Below are 19,290 nucleotides of genomic sequence, written 5' to 3'. Positions count from 1 at the left end.
CGACTTCCAACAAAGCTGGCTCATCGGTGCTAGACTAGCCGCGGCCTTACCTCCAACGGCGCGTGGTTTTCTCATACAATGGTGTGGAGAGTATACCGAGAATGTCCCGATCAAGGAAAAACATCAAATGAATGGTCATCTCTGAGACAGTAACAGGTCATCGCTGAAACAGGTCAGAAGGGGTTAAGGATTGTTCAACAGGTGCTGCACAGTCAGATGGACTATAACTGCAGACAACCAGTTCCAGCGTCATTCTGTCTAAGAGAAACAGAAAGGCGAGGCTTCGGGGTGCAAAAGAGCACAAAAATTGTATAGCTGAGCAGTGAAAACATTTCCATTTCAGATGGATCCAGATTTCTGTTGCACCGTGTTAATGGGAGGTCAGAATTTGGACCAAACAGCAAGAATTAGTGACCACCTACTGTCAGCACCTCTATCTAATTTTTAGCAATTACAGGAAGTCTTCTGTCTGCAGGGGCCGATATTCATGTAGAAGGATTTCATCACCTAGTGGAATATATGGTTTTTCAAATTGCTGCGGTTTTGAAGGCCAATGAAGGTCCAACATGCTACTAGATAGGGGTCTCTAATAAAGTGACCAATCAATGTAGGTTCAGGATATTGTATAAAAATATTTAAAGATACAACACAAATCTCATGTCAGAATGAAACCCACCATAGATATTGTCCTCGTGATCTTGTGGTGACTTGTTTGGAGGTGACACCAATGCTATATGTCCTGAAATAACAGACAGAAGCAAAGTCATATTAATAAGAGCTGCTGATTCCAATTGACTTCTAGCTGAATATTTACAAGGGTAGAATGCCCAATCAAGAAGATGTGAAGGAGCCAACTACAACCAAGGTTACAATGAAAATCATCCAATTCCAATTGTCATCCTTTAGAGCCGACATGAGAAGTTGGAAGGAGAGGTGGGTATTTCCTAACTGGATCAACTAAAAGGTTTATACTATTAATCATACAGAAGGAAGTACCTTGCAAAGACAAGCCTTGAGAAAAAGGTTCAGAGCACCCCGAAATGCGTTGCCTAAAAGCCCTGTGTAGTTACTTTTATAAGACATATTACCTATAATATTAATAAATACTTGGATGAAGAATCTCTACTACCCTCTTTATTTGTGCTTGGCTAACCTGGATTTGGGGAAGCGTTGTTATCTAAACCCCACCTCCAGTGAAGTTCCTCCACATTTTCTTTTATTTCTTTTATCATAAGTAGCGCAAAGAATTTTTTTGTTTTCCTTTGAGTAATCACTACTGCACAGTTTACTACCGTAGACAAACCACAGATCCCTTCCTATGCTGCTCTCCCAGGTTGCAAGTGGTCACTAATTTGGACCATATGTTTGGAGTCTTGTCATCGAGCAGGCTCTACACCAGGTGAGTCCTTTTGCATATTTGATACCTATGTTTGCATAGCACTTTGGATATGGATTGAGATGATAATGGTAGAATACATGTGGTTATTACTATTATTTATATCTCCTCTTTGGAGCGCGGATACAATATTATAAATATCTACATATCTGGACCAGTGTCTTTATTTAGCCTTACAAGGTCTTTACTGACTCACTTGTCACGGTGACATTGAAATGCTCCTCCCGGCTTTGGATCCTTCTCTTGTCATGATATTTTGTGATAAAGGTGTAGATGTTACTGTCCTCCTCTGTGAGGTTCATCAGTGTAAAAGTGCACTTCTTCTGATTGAACAAAAGCCGGTTGAAGAACTGAAGACGTGATATCAAATGGGGGTCCATATAGGATCCTATCATCTGACTGGTAACATAAAGCTCATAATTCTTAGAAGCATCAAAAGTGCAATTAGTTGGTAAAGATAGCCATGAATCAGATGGTACAGACAGGGACGGCATCTTCATCCCACCAACATTACCTATGGAAACAAATAAAGTTGTGAAGGAAACGGAAAGTATTCTACATGTCACAAATTACCGAGCTGCAAAAGACCAGCCAACATCGTCTACTAGAATTCCTCCTGATATAGGTTTCTTAAGAAACCCACCAAACATCAGGACCCTCAATAGGTTACATTTATGACAACAAGAAGTCTTAACAAGTACAGGATGTTGTTGACCAACTGTTTTTTCTACAGGACTCTTTGAAGGAAGCACCAGGCTTTGTTGTGGTCTGATTGTTGGGTAAGATGAGAAGAAGAAGAGTTGTGTGTTACGGCACTCTGACCCCCGGAGCGCCAGGTGGGGTGCCCTGAACTTCCCGCACCCCACTGTCCCTGCCTACTTGCCTCAACCCTGGCTAACCCCAGGCGGACAACTGGACGGCGGTCCCTATCCTGGCTAGGGACCTGGCGACTACAAGGATACAACTAACTAACGGGGGACAGAGTGCCGACAGAAAAGGCAGATGGAATGGCCAAACAGGAACAGACTGAGCTAAAGGCAAACCAGAAGGAGACTGACTAGCAACTAGTACTGACTGAGACAGGCTGCAGACAGAACTGACTAGTGGCTAACAGAACCAATAACTGGCAGTGAGCTCAGGTCACTGCCAGCCTTATAAACGAAAGACTCCGCCCAGGGGCGGAGAGTGGAAGGAGCCAACTCCCCCACTCCAGCACAAGAGAGAGGAAGGGATGCAGGCGGCACCCTACTGGCGGACCCGCCCACGCCGCCGCACACCGGCCGCCCAACATCGCCGGGAGAGCCCTGACATCACTGCTCCAGGACGCAGGAGCCGAAGCCGCACTGCATGGTAACATTGTGGCTGAGCAAAAGTCAATGAAAAGATGGCTGGAATAACAGAGGTCCAAAAAGATGGGTGGGGAACACTGAAACAAATGTGGGATATAACAGGTGAGTGCTATTTTTTTAATCACATTTTCTACAGTTAGCCTAATTTTTAACTCATGGACATCCACTTTAAAAGCAGATCATACAATGTTCATATCCCCGAGAGTTAACTGCACAGAGATCTGTTGTAGGCGCTTCATTTTACTACACTACTGTTGTCTGACAGACCCCATTAATAATGCAGTTTATTGTGTAAGGGGGGAATAGTTCCTTTATTGTTATAAAGGGTTTTATAATACTGTGAAGACCGATTATGCCTTATGTTTTATGCTATGTAGCTCTTCAAGAGGGGGCGGGTATGAGGACTGGCATATGACAAGTGGAAACTACCAACCAGAATCTGGGTGGTGGGCAAGGCATGTTGTGAACTGAGAAGAGATAGGATGAATAGTGAAGTGTCTTCTGATGAGCTTTGGTGTTGCTGAAATTTTTAACGCGACGGGTGGAAACTTTGCTCTGGAAATATCTCTGAACAGATGATTTGGACCTGCAAGCTATTCTCTGCCCCATTGCCACCACTTGGCAGAGTGCAGGTCACAGACAACGGAATGATTTAACCCGGTCTCTGGGTAAGAGGTCAAAATGTTCTATGTACAGGTTCAGAGCCAAGAGGGAAGAGACTGTTACTGTAGATTTGCTATGGACTTATCGCCTGGTCATAGGCCGACACAAGCTCCTCTTTTTTGCTCATAAAGTTCTCAGCATTGCAATGGTGATTCCTGGGATATTTATAGTATACCCTCAAAGCCTCCGTGCCACTGCCAATAGCTGGGCTTATTTTCAAAGTAGGCCCTCTCTTGAGCCAATCTGGCCTAAATCTGGCCACAAATCTTTATTCTTGCCCCTGCCTGTATACATTGACCAAATTCCTATGTTTACCTTGCAAAAGTTGGGGCCGGCCTAGAATGGTAAACTTGGAAGGGACCTCCACGGTTATTGGGTCCAACCCCCTGCTCAATGCAGGATTCATGTAATCATCCCAGACAGATATTTGTCCAGCCCTTGTTTGAACCACTTCTATTGAAGGAGAACTCACCGCCTCCTGTGGTAACCTGTTCCACTCATTGATCCCCCTCACTGTCTAATATCTAATCTGTATCTCCTCCCTTTCAGTTTCATCACATTGCTTCTAGTCTTTCCTTGTGCCGATGAGAATAGGGCTGATCCCTCTGCACACTAACAGCCCTTCAGATATTTGTAGACAGCTATTAAGTCTCCTCTCAGCCTTCTCTTATGCTAAACATTCCCAGATCCTTTAACCGTTCCTCATAGGACATGATTTGCAGACCGCTCACCATCTGGGTAACTCTTCTCTGAACTTGCTCCAGTTTGTCTATGTCTTTTTTAAATTTGGGTCCTCAGAACTGGACACAGTATTCCAGATGAGGTCTGACTAAGGCCACCTGCACGCAGTGGATTTGCATTACGGAATCCGTGGCAGGCATCTGCTTCCGGGTTCTGCAGCAAATACCATCCATAGCATGCTATGGAAAAGTGATTCTTCCTGCACACGAGTGGAAGTCAATTGTAATTTCCGCTTGCGGAGGATAAATCGCTGCATGCTCTATTTTTGAGCAGATTCCACGCGGACAGCTTCCATTGAAGTCAATTGAAGCCATCCAACCTGTGGCCCTTCTGCAATTAACATTACGAAACGGTCGCGGGGTTCCAAAAAGGTGCGGGAAAATCGGTACTGCGCATGTCTGACGACGAGCTATCTGGACCATCCCCAGTACAGAAAAAGAAGACGATTGACAAATACACAGGGTGTCTGGCCATGGTCAGGGCTGGATTCCGCTGTGGGATTCCACATGCAGAATGCAGCTCTGCCGTGTGCAGGCGGCCTATGGAAGAGTAGAGGGAGATAATTACCTCACATGATCTAGACTTTATGCTTATCCTAACACATTCCAGAATTGTGTTTGCTTTTTTGCTGTTGCATCACATTGTTGACTCCTGTTCAGTATGTGATCCATTAGTATACTCAAGTCTTTTTCCCATGTGCTACCGTGTAGCTCAATTACTCCCATTCTGTATGTGCTTTTTTCCTTTTTCTTGCCCAAATGTAGGACTTTATCCCTGTTAAATAGCATTCTGTTTGTTGTCACCCACTGTTCTAGCTTGTCCAGATCTTTTTGAATCCTCTCTCTCTTATCAAGTGTTAGCCAACCCTCCTAGCTTTATGTCATTGGCAAATTTTATCAGCTTCTGCTCAATTCCCTCATGCAGATTATTCATAAAAGTGCTGAACAACACTGGGCCTAGGACAGAGCCTTGTGGTCCCCACTTGACACATTCTTCCAATTGGATGTGCAGCAATTTATGACCACTCTGAGTACGATCACTAAGCCAGTTGTGAATTCATCCAACAGTTACCTTGTCAATCCCATATTTAGTCATTTTTTCAATAAGTATGGTAGGAGATACTTTGCATTTCGCTGATAGACCCATTCAGTGTGAGGGTGTGGGTACAGGCCGAGGTCCTGAGCGGGGTGTATCACAGCCAGCTGCTGAGGGATTAGGAGAGCGCCAAGTCCATATGGTCCCCAGATTCATATCACAATTTGCGGGTCCACGTGGTAGACCTTTATTACAAACAGAGCAGTGCGAGCAGGTCCTGATGTGGATGGCAGAAAACGCCTCCAGCAATGAATCGACCCCCCAGTCTTCTACACAGTCCACTACTCCCAGCCTAGGCACTGCACCTCTGAATCCTTTGTCTGCTCCGTCTTCCTCCCAGCCTTGTCACTCCAGGAAAATGAGAGATTCTGAGCAGGCAGACTCCCAGAAACTGTCCTCTGGTCCCTGCCCTGAGTGGGAAAAAATGTTTCCTCTGTCACCTGAGGAGTTTGTCGTGACCGATGCCCAAAATTTGAAAAGTTCCTAGAGTCCGGGTAATGAGGCTGGGGACTTGCGGCAACTGTCTCAAGAGCTTTTTGCGGATGAGGTTGATGAGACACAGTTGTCTGTCATTTCCCACAGCACCCCCTCGTGGCAAGCCTCTGTGCAGAGGGCTAGGTGATCAAAGGTGTGGATGTTTTTTAGTGAGAGCACGGATGACCGACGAACAGTGGTGTGCAACCTGTGCCGAACCAAGATCAGCCACCACTACCAGCCTCACCACCACCACCATGCACAGGCATATGATGGCTAAGTACCCCACAAGGTGGGATGAAGGCCATTCACCGCCTCCAGGTCACACCACTGCCTCTTCCCCTGTGCCACAACCTGGCACACAGATCCAATCCCCCTCTCAGCACGCAGGCACGAGCGCCTCCCGGCCTGCACCCACACCCTCACCTCCACTCCATCCAGCAATGTCTCTCAGCGCAGCGCCCAGCTGTCGCTAACAAAAGCGTTGGAGCGAAAGCGCAAATACGCCGCCACCCGCACGCACAAGCTTTAAACGTGCACATTGCCAAATTAATCAGCGTGGAGATGCTGCCGTACAGGCTTATGGAAATGGAGGCTTTCAAAAACATGATGGCGGCGGCGGTCCCACGCTACTCGGTCCCCAGTCGCCACTATTTTTCCCGGTGTGCCGTTCCAGCCCACACCGGCACGTCTCCCGAAACATAAATCGTGCCCTCACCAACGCGGTTACTGGGAAGGTCCACTTAACCACAGACACGTGGACAAGTACTGGCGGGCAGGGCCACTATATCTCCCTGACGGCACATTGGGTGAATTTGGTGGAGGCTGGGACCGAGTCAGAGTCTGGGACCGCTCACGTCCTAACCACACCAAGAATAGCGGGTCCTACCTCGGTGCTGGTATCTGTGGTGTTTTATGCCACCTCCTCCTCCGCCACCTCTACCTCTCAATTAAGAAGTGTGAGCATGTCGCCAGCAGTCGGTAGCGCGCGTCGCTGCAGCACAGTGGTGGGCCAGCATCAGCAAGCCGTGCTGAAACTAATCAGCTTATGTGACAAGAGGCACACGGCCCCCGAGCTGTTGCAGTGTCTGACAGAGCAGACCGACCTCTGGCTTTCGCCGCTGAGCCTCCAAGCGGGCATGTGTGACAACAGCCGTAACCTGGTGGCGGCTCTGCAGCTCGGCAGCCTCACGTACGTGCCATGCCTGGCCCACATCTTCAATCTGGTGGTTCAGTGGTTTCTGAAAAACTACCCCCACTTGTCTGACCTGCTCGGCAAGGTGTGCCATGTCTGCGCACATTTCTGCAAGTCCATCACAGACGCTGCCACCCTGAGGACCCTGCAATGCCTGTTTCAGCTACCAGAGCACCGACTGCTGTGCGATATGCCCACACGCTGGAATTCTACGCTGTACATGTTGGCCAGGCTGTACAAGCAGCATAGAGCAATTGTGGAATACCAGCTGCAAAATGGGCAAAATGGGCGGTGCAGTGGTAGTCAGCCTCCACAGTTCTTTACAGAGGAGTGGCCATGGATGGCAGACATCTGCCAGGTCCTCGGAAACTTTGAGGAGTCTACCCAAATGGTGAGCGGCGATGTGGCCATCATTAAAGTTACCATCCCGCTGCTTTGCCTGCTGAGAACTTTGCTGCTAAGCATAAAGGCCGACGCTTTGCGGTTAGAACAGGAGATGGGGGATGACAGTATGTCGCTTGATAGCCAGACCACCCTCACATCTTTATCTCGCGTTTTGGAGGAGGAAGAGAAGGGGGGAGGAAGAGGAAGAGACTGCTGCCCACACTGCAGAGGGTACCCATGCTGCATCCCTGTCATCACATGAGCATGTATGGGCAGAAGAGGAGGAGGAGCATCCTCCCAGTGAGGACAGCAATGTGTTGCGTACTGGGACCCTGGCACACATGGCTGACTTCATGTTAGGCTGCCTTTCCCGTGACCAGCGAGTTAGACGCATTCTGGCCATCACAGATTACTGGGTGTACACCCTTCTCGACCCACGTTATAAGGAAAACCTTTCCACTCTAATTCCCGAAGAGGAAAGGGGTACGAGAGTGATGCAATACCGCAGGGCCCTGGTAGAAAAAGTGATGCTAAAGTTCCCATCTGACAGCGCTAGCGGTAGAAGACTCAGTTCAGAGGGCCAACCAGCAGGGGAGGAGCGGGGATCAGGCAGCATGTCCAGCGCAAGCAGGGGAACACTCTCCAAGGCCTTTGCCAGTTTTATGGCTCCCCAGTCAAGACTCAGTCGAAGGGAGCACTGTAAAAAGATGGTGAGGGAGTACATAGCCGACCGTACCACCGTCCCCCATGATGCCTCTGCTCCATACAACTATTGGGTTTTGAAACCTGGACACGTGGCACGAACTTGCGCTGTACGCCCTGGAGGTGCTAGCCTGCCCTGCCGCTAGAGTCTTGTCAGAGAGGGTGTTTAATGCTGCTGGGGGGGGGGGGGGTGGAATCATCATGGATAAGCGTAGCCGCCTGTCAACTGACAGCACCGACATGCTTACCCTTATAAAGATGAACAAAGGCTAGATTTCCCCAGACTTCTCTTCTACACCGGCGGAAAGCAGCGGATCCTAAAGATTCTTTTTGCTGCAACAGGAGCAAAATGCATCCTCTATCACCTCAAAAAAGGGGAGAATTAGCTTTGTCTATCCCTCTCGGATTTTACTACTGCTCCTCCTACTTCTCCTCCTAAAACAGCCTGTCATCACGCTGAGCTCCCAATTTTTCTGTGGCCCATAAGGCTCTGTTTAAAAGTTTTAAAAGTTTGACTCAAACCAACTTTTTCGGAGGGCTGCCTCCAGGGTCTGTTACAAATTAAGCAACAACGAGCTGTATCTTTAAAAAATGTTTAAAGGTTTCACCTGCCCTCGGGGTTCAGTAATTTTTCAGGGGTACACTTGTAGTCTTGGTAACCAAGTTTTTTCAGGTGTTCGTCTATACTCTTGGTACACCAATGTTACTGAAACTCTGCCATGTTTGGGCACTGTCATGTCTTCATCTGCAATACTGTCTTTTGGTTTCATGGGCTCTCCTATGCTGTCGGTGCACAAAGGTTTCCCATTGCGGTGTTCAGCTATCTGACACATACACCAAATGAGGTGTGTGGGGACATATGGATTTCCCATAGCTATGTAACTCACGGCACATTGGGTCAACCAGGTGGAGGCTGGGACTGAGCCAGACCCAGGGCCCGCTCTCGTGCTTCACACACAGAGTATTGCGTGTCCTACCTCGGTCAGGTTTTTTCGGGCTTATTATGCCACCTCCCCCTCCTACTTGGGGTCTGGGGATCAGCGCTGATCAACATGTATTTGCTCTCGTGTTACCAGTTATCTGAAACATTGGTTTGGTCCTATCAAAAGAAGCGTAACTGATTTAATGAGACGTTCACAGCTGTACTAGCCTCCGACTCTGCTTTATGCCCATGATTGCTGAGGGTATAGGGCAGAGGCCGAGGTCCTGAAGGGGGGGGGGGGGCAACTGCGCCATGTTTGGGCACTGTCATTTCTTCATGTGTAATACTGCCTTTTGGTTACATGGGCTTGCGTATGCTGTGGGTGCACAAAGGTTTCCCATTGCGGTGTTCATCTATCTGACACATGCACCGAATGAATTGTGTGGGGACACATGGATTTTCCATAGCTATGTAACTCACGGCACATTGGGTGAACTAGGTGGAGGCTGGGACCGAGCCTGGCCCTGGGTCCGCTCATGTGCGTCCTACACAGAGTATTACATGTCATACCTCAGTCATGGTTTCTCAGCCTTATTATGCCACCTCCTCCTCCTGCTTGGGGTCTGGGGATCAGCACTGGTCGACATGCATTTGCTCTCGTGTTACCACAGTTATCTGAGACACTGGTTTGGACCAATCAAAAGAAGCATAACTAAATTAATGAGAAGTTCACAGCAGTACTAGCATCCGAGTCCGCTTTATGCCCATGATTGCGGAGGGTGTGGGCAGAGGCTGAGGCCCTGGGGGGCCAGGTGGGTGGCAACTGCGCCTGGTTTGGCCTGTGGTACTTCGTGGTTCATCCCATCTTTGGAGCGATTAAAGCAGCCGCAAGTGACGGCACATTAGGTTAACCAGGTGGAGGCTGTGACCGAGCCTGACCCTGGGCCCGCTCACGTGCTTCCCACACAGAGTATTGCGGGTCCTACCTTGGTCACAGTTTCTCGGGTGTATTATGCCACCTCCTCCTGCTCCTTGGGGTCTGGGGAACAGTGCTGGGCGGCATGTATAATCTCTCATGTTTCGTGTTACCACAGTTATTCGAGATATTGGATTGGAGTGTTCACAGGAAAGTAACTGATTTACTGAGACTTTCAAAGGGTCACTGTATAACTGTGGTGGCTGCTTTTGCGACAGATCCTGCTTCAACCCAATCTTTGGTGTTAGTATGTGCTGCTGCATTGTGGAGATGCGTAGAAGTACTGGCATCTGAGTCCCCTTTATGCCTACGTTTGCGGCTCCTGACAATTTTGTGACGGAGGTGGCACAGGATTGGAATTATGATCGGACGTCAATTTATCATCAATTCTCAACAGCATTGTGGGTTATCGCCAACACATTCAAGGAGGGTGGCTGCCAGGCTCTGCCACCCCTCTGCTGTGTGCGTCTCCAGTTCCTCTTCATCGCAGACGCACTTCTAAATCGACATGAGGGTGGTGTGGCTATGAAGCGAGCGTGTGGCATAAGGCCAGCTGAACGCTGCGCAGGGAAAATTTTGTGTGCCCTGTGGACGCAGACTCATGCGGGGGGGGGGGGGGGTGTGTGTGTTGTACAGCAATGCCAGCATGTAACTCAGGAGAAGAGGCAGCGGTGTCATCTGCAGGTGGTGATTGGCCTTTGTTGCACTCAGTGAGGTGCTTAGCTAAGATGTGACAACGCATGTGCCTTGCTAATGATGGTCTGTCCCAAGTAAATTATTAGGGGGTGACCGCCAGGTTCTTGCCCCCTATTCGGCTTAGTAGTGCAACCTGGGAGCCTCAGATGCAGCCATGCATGCTGCCCCTGCCATTCCCTATTCGTTTCTGTGGTGTTTCCATGACTCTGAGGTTTTCCAGTGTTTCAAAAATCATCCCCTATGCGCAGCATCGGTCAGCTTGAAAAATGCTCGACTTCAGTGGGGTTCGTTACTCGAAACGAGCTCTCGAGTATTACAAAAAGCTCAACTCGAGTACCGGGCACCCGAGCATTTTGGTACTCGCTTATCTCTAGAGGTATTCAAAGTCTCTGCAGATCGTTGCAAGGTCCTTTTCTGCAGGGTTACTTGTCCCTACATGTATCAATAGGAATGGATAGTCAACTGTAGAACTGAAGAGTCTTGATTAGAGATGAGCGAGTGTACTCGCTAAAGGCAATTGCTCGAGTGAGCATTGCCTTTAGCGAGTATCTTCCCTGCTCGAGACAGAAGGTTCGGGTGGCGGTGCGGGGGAGCGGTGAGTAGCGGCTGTCAGCAGGAGGTAGCGGGGGGGAGAGAGAGATCTCCCCTCCGTTCCGCCCCGCTCTCCCCCGCAGCTCCGTGCCTGCTGCTGGCACCCGAACCTTCAGTCTCGAGCGGGGGAGATACTCACTAAGGCAATGCTCACTTGAGCAATTGCTTTTAGCGAGTATACTCGCTCATCTATAGTCTTGATACACATTTTTGATTTGTGCACCTGAGGGTATTTGTGAGGATATTCCCGGTCTTCAAACAGCACCCTTCGTTGTTCTCCTTTTCTTTTTCACAATAACACTTCCTTTTCTTCATTCAAGAGGTTTTTGAGTGCTTACTACACAGTTCTTTGTGGCCAGTCATTTCTTCACATATATTTTTGTTTTTCTCCAGCATGAGAGCCCGGTACCGGTTCTTGAGGAGTATGCTTGCTGACTGACTCCTGATCCTCTGGCTTCTTTGGGTCCCATGCTTCCATTCCTCGACTACTTCAGGTACACTGGACATTCCTTTTCCTTCAATATTCCAAAACGTTACTTCGGTTCTGTCAAGGAAATCCTCGTCTTCCTTAGGGCTCAGTCAGGCTGTGACTGCAGCCGGCAGACGGACGTACCTGAAGACGGCCGTCTCTCTGCAGTGCCGGGAGGAAGAACATGTGACTGGCTCCATTGCCGGTCATGTGTTCTATGATCAGCGCTGGAGAGAGACGGCCGTCTTCTAACTGTCAGTCACACGGGTGCATCGGCGCCGGCCGGTGTACGGGTGCCGATGCGCCCATGTGACTGAGCCCTTAGGGCTTAAACAGACGAACGCATGCGCAAATATACTTGCCGCTATAGAGCGTATTTGCCCATGAACAAGTTATAAGTCTTCACTGAGGTTTCTGTTCAAACCCTGCGATATTTTGCGCCCCCCCAGAAAAAGCAGAAAGATAGGGCAGGACCCATCTTTCTTGCGCGTATAAAAACTACGTATGAAAAAGATAGGGCAAGGCCTATCTTTTCTTGCACATGGGAATTGCATGAGAAACTCTCCCGAAAACAAATCCATTGAAATCAATGGCTTCGCTGCGTTACATTTTGCGGGTGTGAATTTCACTGTTACAAAAAGCTCAGCAAACACGTTCGTCTGTTTAAGACCTTAATGAGGTACAATGTAGCTTTTCTCTCCTGAAGTCTATGCATCTTTTCCTCCAGTAGAGACACAAGCTAGCATATGTGGCAGGTGAAGTTTGGCTTTTCCGCTGGTAGGTCTGTAAATATATAGCATACGTTGCAGATCACCACATGGCTACTCTTCCAAGTTGTCAGTTGATGTTCACTTCCAAACTTCAAGAATTTTCATAATGATATTTAACCTGTAAGATGTTACTAGTTATTAGTATTATTTATAGTACCAGTGTTTCTATTGGTGCAATGCGCCACTTACTAATGTAATATATAGTAAAAGGGATTGCAGTTGGTCAAAATAGTCCTGTCAGCACGCGGCTGCTATCCATAGGCATTCAGGAAACAGCACAGTGGGAATAGATTTTTCACAATATCAGCTCGTAGGTAAAAAGCCTCATCTTTATTGAAACATCCGCAGATTAAAAAAATGGCAGAATGCGACTCCCTAAAAAAAAAAAAAATCCCCTCCCCGCTTCCTTTTGCCATTTCCTAAATCTTAGATAAAAGTAATAATGTAAACTGTGTGGTAGGTCTTAAAACAGGGGTAATTACGGAAGCCCTGTTGGGATAGGCACATAGGGCAATAAAACTAGGTATCCCTCCTCCCATGTTTGCTGCAAACCCTAGCAGGAAAGGGCTTATACTTAAAGCCCTTCCTCTGAAATCATCACCACAATGGTGGCCTTCATTCCATTGCTTTCAATGGGGCTGCAGCAGCGCTGGTCCCATTGAATGCAATGGGATAGCATCACGAACCTCTGCCACAGCTGTGACAGGGCATTCCTTCAGCCCCTCCCCGGTCCCTGCGGGGATGAAGAAATCCCCTGTCATAGCTGTCAGAGCTGTGTCAGGGGAGCACGATGCACTCCCTATGTTTTCAATAGGGCTGGCGCTGCTGCCGCCGGCCCCATTGAAAACAATGAGCGGTATCGCACATTCTTCTTTGCAATGCAAGATTACAGTGAAAACATCGCAAATGAGAATGAAACCATTTATTTCATTATCATGCCTTTTTACTCACTCTCGAATCGCAGGGAAGTCGCATCGCCAGTGGGTGTGAGCCCTAAGGTAGATCATGACATGGGTATAACAGTCGATCCCTACTGTAGCTTACCTATTACCAACTAAAATATATTCATCCACTTCCACATCACCTGATTAAAGACAACACACCTTTTCTTTGAGTAATTTTGGCCACAGCAGCCATTTTATTATAGGCCCAATACCAACCATCAATAAACCGAGGGGGAGGGTGGCTATCCACCCCCCCAACCAATTATTTGTAGCTGACTCCAAGCACCCACCCCTGCCACAGCAAGCACGATCTGAGCACCTCAGATGGGCACCGCACCCCACACAAACAATGCCCTCTCAATCCCCTACTGTATCACCAATGACCACATGTCAATTCCCACCTCGTTCAGGAGAACAGTGTCATTCCTCCAAAAATTCCCCTGGCCAGTTTCCAAATCTACATGTCGCACTGCAACTCATTTCTCACTACAAAGCTCGCGACTTCCTTATTTAACTTAATCTGCACCTTATTTAACCTTTTCACTGATCTTGCATTCCTCCATGATTTTTGCAGAACAATTTCCACCTATGTAACCACCAATCCTGAAAATGACATCAACAAACGTAAGATATCATACCGGATATCTCTAGATAGCTCCCGAGAAGGCCTCCCTCCTAAATCGCTCCCACTAACATGCAGCACCAGAATATTCGGTGCCCTGTCCAATCCCACTAAATGGTGAAGCTTCGGTAGGGCCCTGCACCATGACATTCGCCATAGCCCTATCCATCTTAATACCGCCACTCCTTCTGCAAAACCCAATTGTCTTCCCTTACGTCCCAACCTCGCCCCCTTGGCACCCCAATAAACGTACAAATGTTCTAGAATCCAAGCTAGCACCGGGCGAAGATCTGTAAAAAAAGATAAAACTTAACAGAACAAAAAAACCCCACAATCAAACAAAATCCCTCCCCCAAGAGACATAGACCCTAGATCCCACCCCCTTCATAACAACTGCGGTCTAACATAAGACTTAAACCTTCCTGACTCCCATCTGCTAATCCTCTTAATTACCATGGCACTCAATCTTCAATTAGCCTCCTCTGTCGCTGCCCCCACCCTAAAAGAATGGGACCCAAATCTAGAAACTACCCAGACCCAGGCTCGTTAGAGCCTTACGAAACCCCGCAGGAAAAGTTAAACCTGGATAAAAAGGACCCATCCGCATGCCTCAACAACTGCCCAGACTCCGCACCAGCCGACTGATAGAGCTCCCAACACCCAACAGGGCACATCCGTGCCCCCTAAAATTGTCATATAAAGATGATCTGTCTTAGACCTGCATATGAAAACCTCAAGCCACTCATTCAAAAGTCTAATTCTTCCATATATAAACACCCCCCCTTTTGTCTTACTAGGAGAAACCAATTCCCCTACCCACAATGCTCAAAAAAACACCAATGCTAAAAACAATCTTAAAGCAAATTCAAAAACCCCTGTACAAATTATTTCCAGTGCAACCACCAAAACCTCCAATACGTTAAACACCGGCCTATGTTTATCTGGTCTCCTTTACCCTTTCGAAAACCTTTTAGGGTTTGTCCTACTGAAAAGCGTTTTTTCACATCCTGACCTCCCCTCAATTTCAAAACAAAAACCAGCTCAGCCATAAATGGATTTACCTTAGCCATAGATGCATTCCCCAACCAGTATAATAACGCTCCCATTTTGTCATCGTCGGTCCTTAGGTCTCCTAAAAACTCCACCCACTGTTTCCACTCCCACCATGCTTCCTCATATGCTCCCATTGTACCCGGCGCAAATGATCCACTTGTAGTGGCCCAGAACACCATCCTGGTCCCCTCCATAAATGTCATACATGTTTGTCCTATGTAGATGCACTGTGCAAAACTTGTCTTGTCATACCCAGTGTGTGTTGCACAGCTGTGGCGCTTGAGAGGTTAACAGTAATAAAATCATTGCCTGCATGTAAATGTATCAGTTTGTCATGTCATGTGGTATGAGTGAAGGTATAAATAGGAGTGTTTGAGAGTAGGAAAGGAGTTCCATCTTGGGTCTTCCATCTTGTCTTCAGAGAGAGTCCTAACACAGAGCCACATGGAAGCACCTTCATCTTCCATGTAGCTGAAAATGGAAGAGGAGGAGAGATATTACATAACATTTGGATTCTGGATGTGAATGGAGTGAGTCCCAAGATCCTAAGAGAGAGAGCACTTCCCAATAGTTCTGTATAGAGGAATCCACTGTACAGGTACCAATTCAGACCAAAGGTTTTATCTATGCGGCCGTCTAGAGTCAGGATCACCACATAGAGGTACACTACTGAGACACACCCACATGCCTGCCATGCAGGGTGTTATTGTTAATCCTTTAAGTCAATAACTGTTTGCCAGTGTGTCTGCAGAGTGACCCCTACCTCCCTTTATCCTTTGGAGTGCTCCCAGTCCATGATAGGTGCTGTACAGATAACGTGGACTGTAGGACCGGTTTCATCCTGTGTATCCTCCCTGACCTGTGAGCTCTAGCCTGCTTGCACTTAAAAAAATTGTACCTGCATTTCTTGAATAATTGTTTTGCTAAAGTTTATTTCTAAGTAAAGTTATACCAGGCCCTAACAGTTCCTGGGGACCCGAGGTACTACACACAAGTCTCTGTGTTATTTTCTCCACTGTGTAGCATACTGGTGTGTGGGAACGGTGGTGTCACTGTGACAACTACAACCTCCTTATCCCGTTTATTGGCATTCCCTATCCTAGGGGTGTCGAAGGTGGCCTGCAATCCAGCTCTGGCCTTGAGCTACATGTCAGGTGTTCTGCTACTTGCCGACCAATTTCCAAAAGTTCTCCTTCTGCCCCTGAAGCTAACTCTCGAAAATGCTCCCATTGAAAACAAGGGAGAGAGAGCATTCACTATTAAATTTTCTATGCCTGGTACATGCACCGCCACCACCCACATGTTTATTAACTAGGCTTGTGAAACCATATGGCGCAGCAAACTCACCACCAGGGGAGAAGATGCTGTTAAACTATTGATGGCCTGTACCACCCCCAAATTGTTGCAATGAAAGCACACCTTCCGGTCCCTCAAGGAGTCACCCCATAATGACAATAATCGGAAACATTTCCAGTACCAACAAGTTTTTAACCAAACCTGATTCCACACACCATTGCCCCTGTAAATAAGCCCCCAAAACTGCGCTGCCCGTCGCATCTGTAAACTTCTTATAATCAGAGTTCTCCGCAACGTCTGCAATGATCACTGATTTCTCATTGTACCGTTGTAAAAAGGATAACCATACTGCCAAATCCTCCTTATGCCCTCTACCCAAACAAATAATTTAACTCCCGACATCGTGGCTGCCAATCTTCTGCAAAAAAAAAACAACCCTTCGGCAGGACTCGACATGCAAAATTAAGCTTACCCAACAGTGATTGTAATTCCAATAGCGTAACCTTGTTTACTTGCTGAGCCCTCCGGAGCTCTTGATGCAACGCCTGTACTTTCTCACATGGCAGCCTGCCCTCCATAGCCTCTGAGTCACTGGTAATGCCCCCCCAAAATTCTGAAATATTGACAGTCCTTCAGTTTTTTCAGGGCCAACTGTAGCCTGAAACGATGTGCCACCCATTTACTGTGGCTAGCAGAAAGGAGCATATTGGCGACTTAGCTGGCCACACATAAAGAAAATTATCCAAATAATTGATCACTGAGCCAATCCCGGGCACTTCCTTTATATCCCACTCCAAAAATTAAAGGAATGCTTTAAAATATGTACATGAAATCGCGCATCCCATAGCCAAACACCTATCTGCAAAATATCTCCCTTCACAGTAACACTCCAATAAACTACAGCTTTCGGGATGTACTGGTAGAAGGTAAAAAGCTGCCCGATATCCATTTTAGCCAATAAAGCCCTTTTCTGTATTTTCTAACCCAACTCATGGCCCCATCAAATGATGTATACACTACCGAATAAACTTCAGAATCAATACCACCATTGCGGACACTACTTCTGGATATGAAAAATGGTGTTTGGTTCCTTTTTTGGGTTCCTCAACACCTCCTTCCCTTCCCCAATTTTTCAGAAACAACTTCGGGATACATCATGGCAAACAAAACATTCTTAATAATAAAAGGAACCAATTATGTAAAGGAAGGGGGGGTTAAAACTGTTGCGGAAACCTAATTGTAACAACTCCGCTTTAACGCTGTCCGGATATTTATTTAGGTAAGGCATCATCTTACCCTTTTCTATTAGTAGCTGGTTCCTTTCCCCTTCCCTTCTTAAAACATCTGACAGCCCCGTGGGATGTGCCATTACACTGTGAACATATAGGTTTGAAATCTCAATTATTCCTGAATCTGCACTGGCTCTCATTGAACAGTCAGCAGACTCCCAACTTATTCCCCCCGCTTGTCCGTACTGTCCTCCTGATTGTGAAGTACTGTTGGAGCTTGATGCTCCAGCTCCCCCTGAAAGGGCTGACCCTATCTCACCGAAGCCATCATCCTTAGCAAAGGCCTATATCCTTATGATCCCATGTAAAACTTGGATAAACTGCTTTTCTTTGCCTAAATTGCTCATCATACCGCAGCCAAGTTTGCCCCCATAGACCCTATACACCTGCCCAATGGAATCCAAATAGCAACAACATTTTTTGCTATCTTTTTTGCTTTTTCGCCGATCACGCCCGCTCAAATGGCAAAAGCCTGCAGCCAATTGGTAAAAGCCTGCGGAATCAAGCGCCATCTCCATTTTTCCTCCTTTCTATATTCTGTCTTCTTCCCCTTATCCAAATAAAGTTCTTCTAAAGGGAGGAGTGAAAATATCTCCACATACTCTTCTGGCCATATTTTTCCTTCACCTTTTTTAAATGTACCCCAATGAACCTTCGGAAAACCTGTAAACTTCCCCTTTTGCCCTATCATCCAAGCGAATCCCCTCTCAGTCTTCTTCAGTCTGAACAGCGACCATCACCTACGATGCCCTCTAACCCCATCGCCGAACTCCCACATGAAATACTCATACTCTTAGTTGGCATTGGCAGTGCCAACCATACTGTAACTGGAGATGGTTCACTTCTCACGCCTGCCCCAGCACCCCTCTCACACGTTGTTAACAATTCCCTTAAGCACCCCAAATTGTTCCTCACATCTTCCCGGGCACCAAAGCCTACTACTTCGCTGCCCGACCCCTAACAAAACTGCTTCTCGCGTGCCCTAAGCTGCTGTCTAAATTAATCAGACACAATATAGACGTGTACTTACCCGGCTACACGGGTTCTGCCTCCTGTCAAAATATGTCCTCACCTCCTACACCACCATGCATTCTTCTCTCTGGACTCCGAAACATTTGTGAAGACTCCTCATCTCCTGAAATCAACATTGATGTCTCTACAGACGAACCATTCCTTTGTGCAGTTGAGCTGACCCTCCGTTGTCCACCCAAGACTGCCTGCTCTCCTGGACCCTTCCCATCAGGACTCCTAGAACCTGCAGCTACTTGCACCGCTGCAGTACCGCGGTGAGGACACTCCGTAACCGATTCATCACCAAGTGAGCGCCCCCTGCACCTTCTCTGCTGCCTGGAGTCAGCCGTGGCCTGGGCCCCACCCACTTTTCGGAGCAAGGCCTAGACCAGAGCGCAGGGCCCTGACGTCTTTCAGGATTCCTCCAAGGCTTGGCCTGTCCCCTGGTAGGTGGACCAGAAGAGACCTGACCTAGAGGGTCATTTGAAAGGAATCCCTAGATGGCAGTGGGCTCTGGGAAGCTGATCAGGGCTCAAATCTCCCAGGGGATCACCGGAGCTCTCCCAGCTGAACGAAAGGGCATACTGAATCGTCTTCTGAAGCCAAGCTTTCATGCGGACCATCGTGAACACAAAAATCTTCAATCAACCGC

At 47.6% G+C, this 19,290-nt stretch overlaps 1 protein-coding gene across 1 annotated transcript in view; it reads right to left on the bottom strand.

The window, feature by feature from the left end:
- LOC136573283 (uncharacterized) overlaps positions 1-19,290 on the bottom strand; it is a 59,580-nt gene that overhangs the window by 34,615 nt on the left and 5,675 nt on the right. The window contains exons 2-3 of the mRNA XM_066574583.1: positions 1,593-1,910; positions 677-739 (exon numbers count right to left, since the gene is read on the bottom strand). Of these exons, the coding sequence (XP_066430680.1) occupies positions 677-739; positions 1,593-1,910 (381 nt within the window). The remainder of the gene's footprint in view (positions 1-676; positions 740-1,592; positions 1,911-19,290) is intronic.

The sequence above is a fragment of the Eleutherodactylus coqui genome, chromosome 7 (assembly GCF_035609145.1).
Source record: "Eleutherodactylus coqui strain aEleCoq1 chromosome 7, aEleCoq1.hap1, whole genome shotgun sequence".
Classification (NCBI taxonomy): Eukaryota; Metazoa; Chordata; class Amphibia; order Anura; family Eleutherodactylidae; genus Eleutherodactylus; species Eleutherodactylus coqui.
Note: the sequence above shows the minus strand (reverse complement) of the source record. Positions and strands in the feature narration are given on the sequence as shown.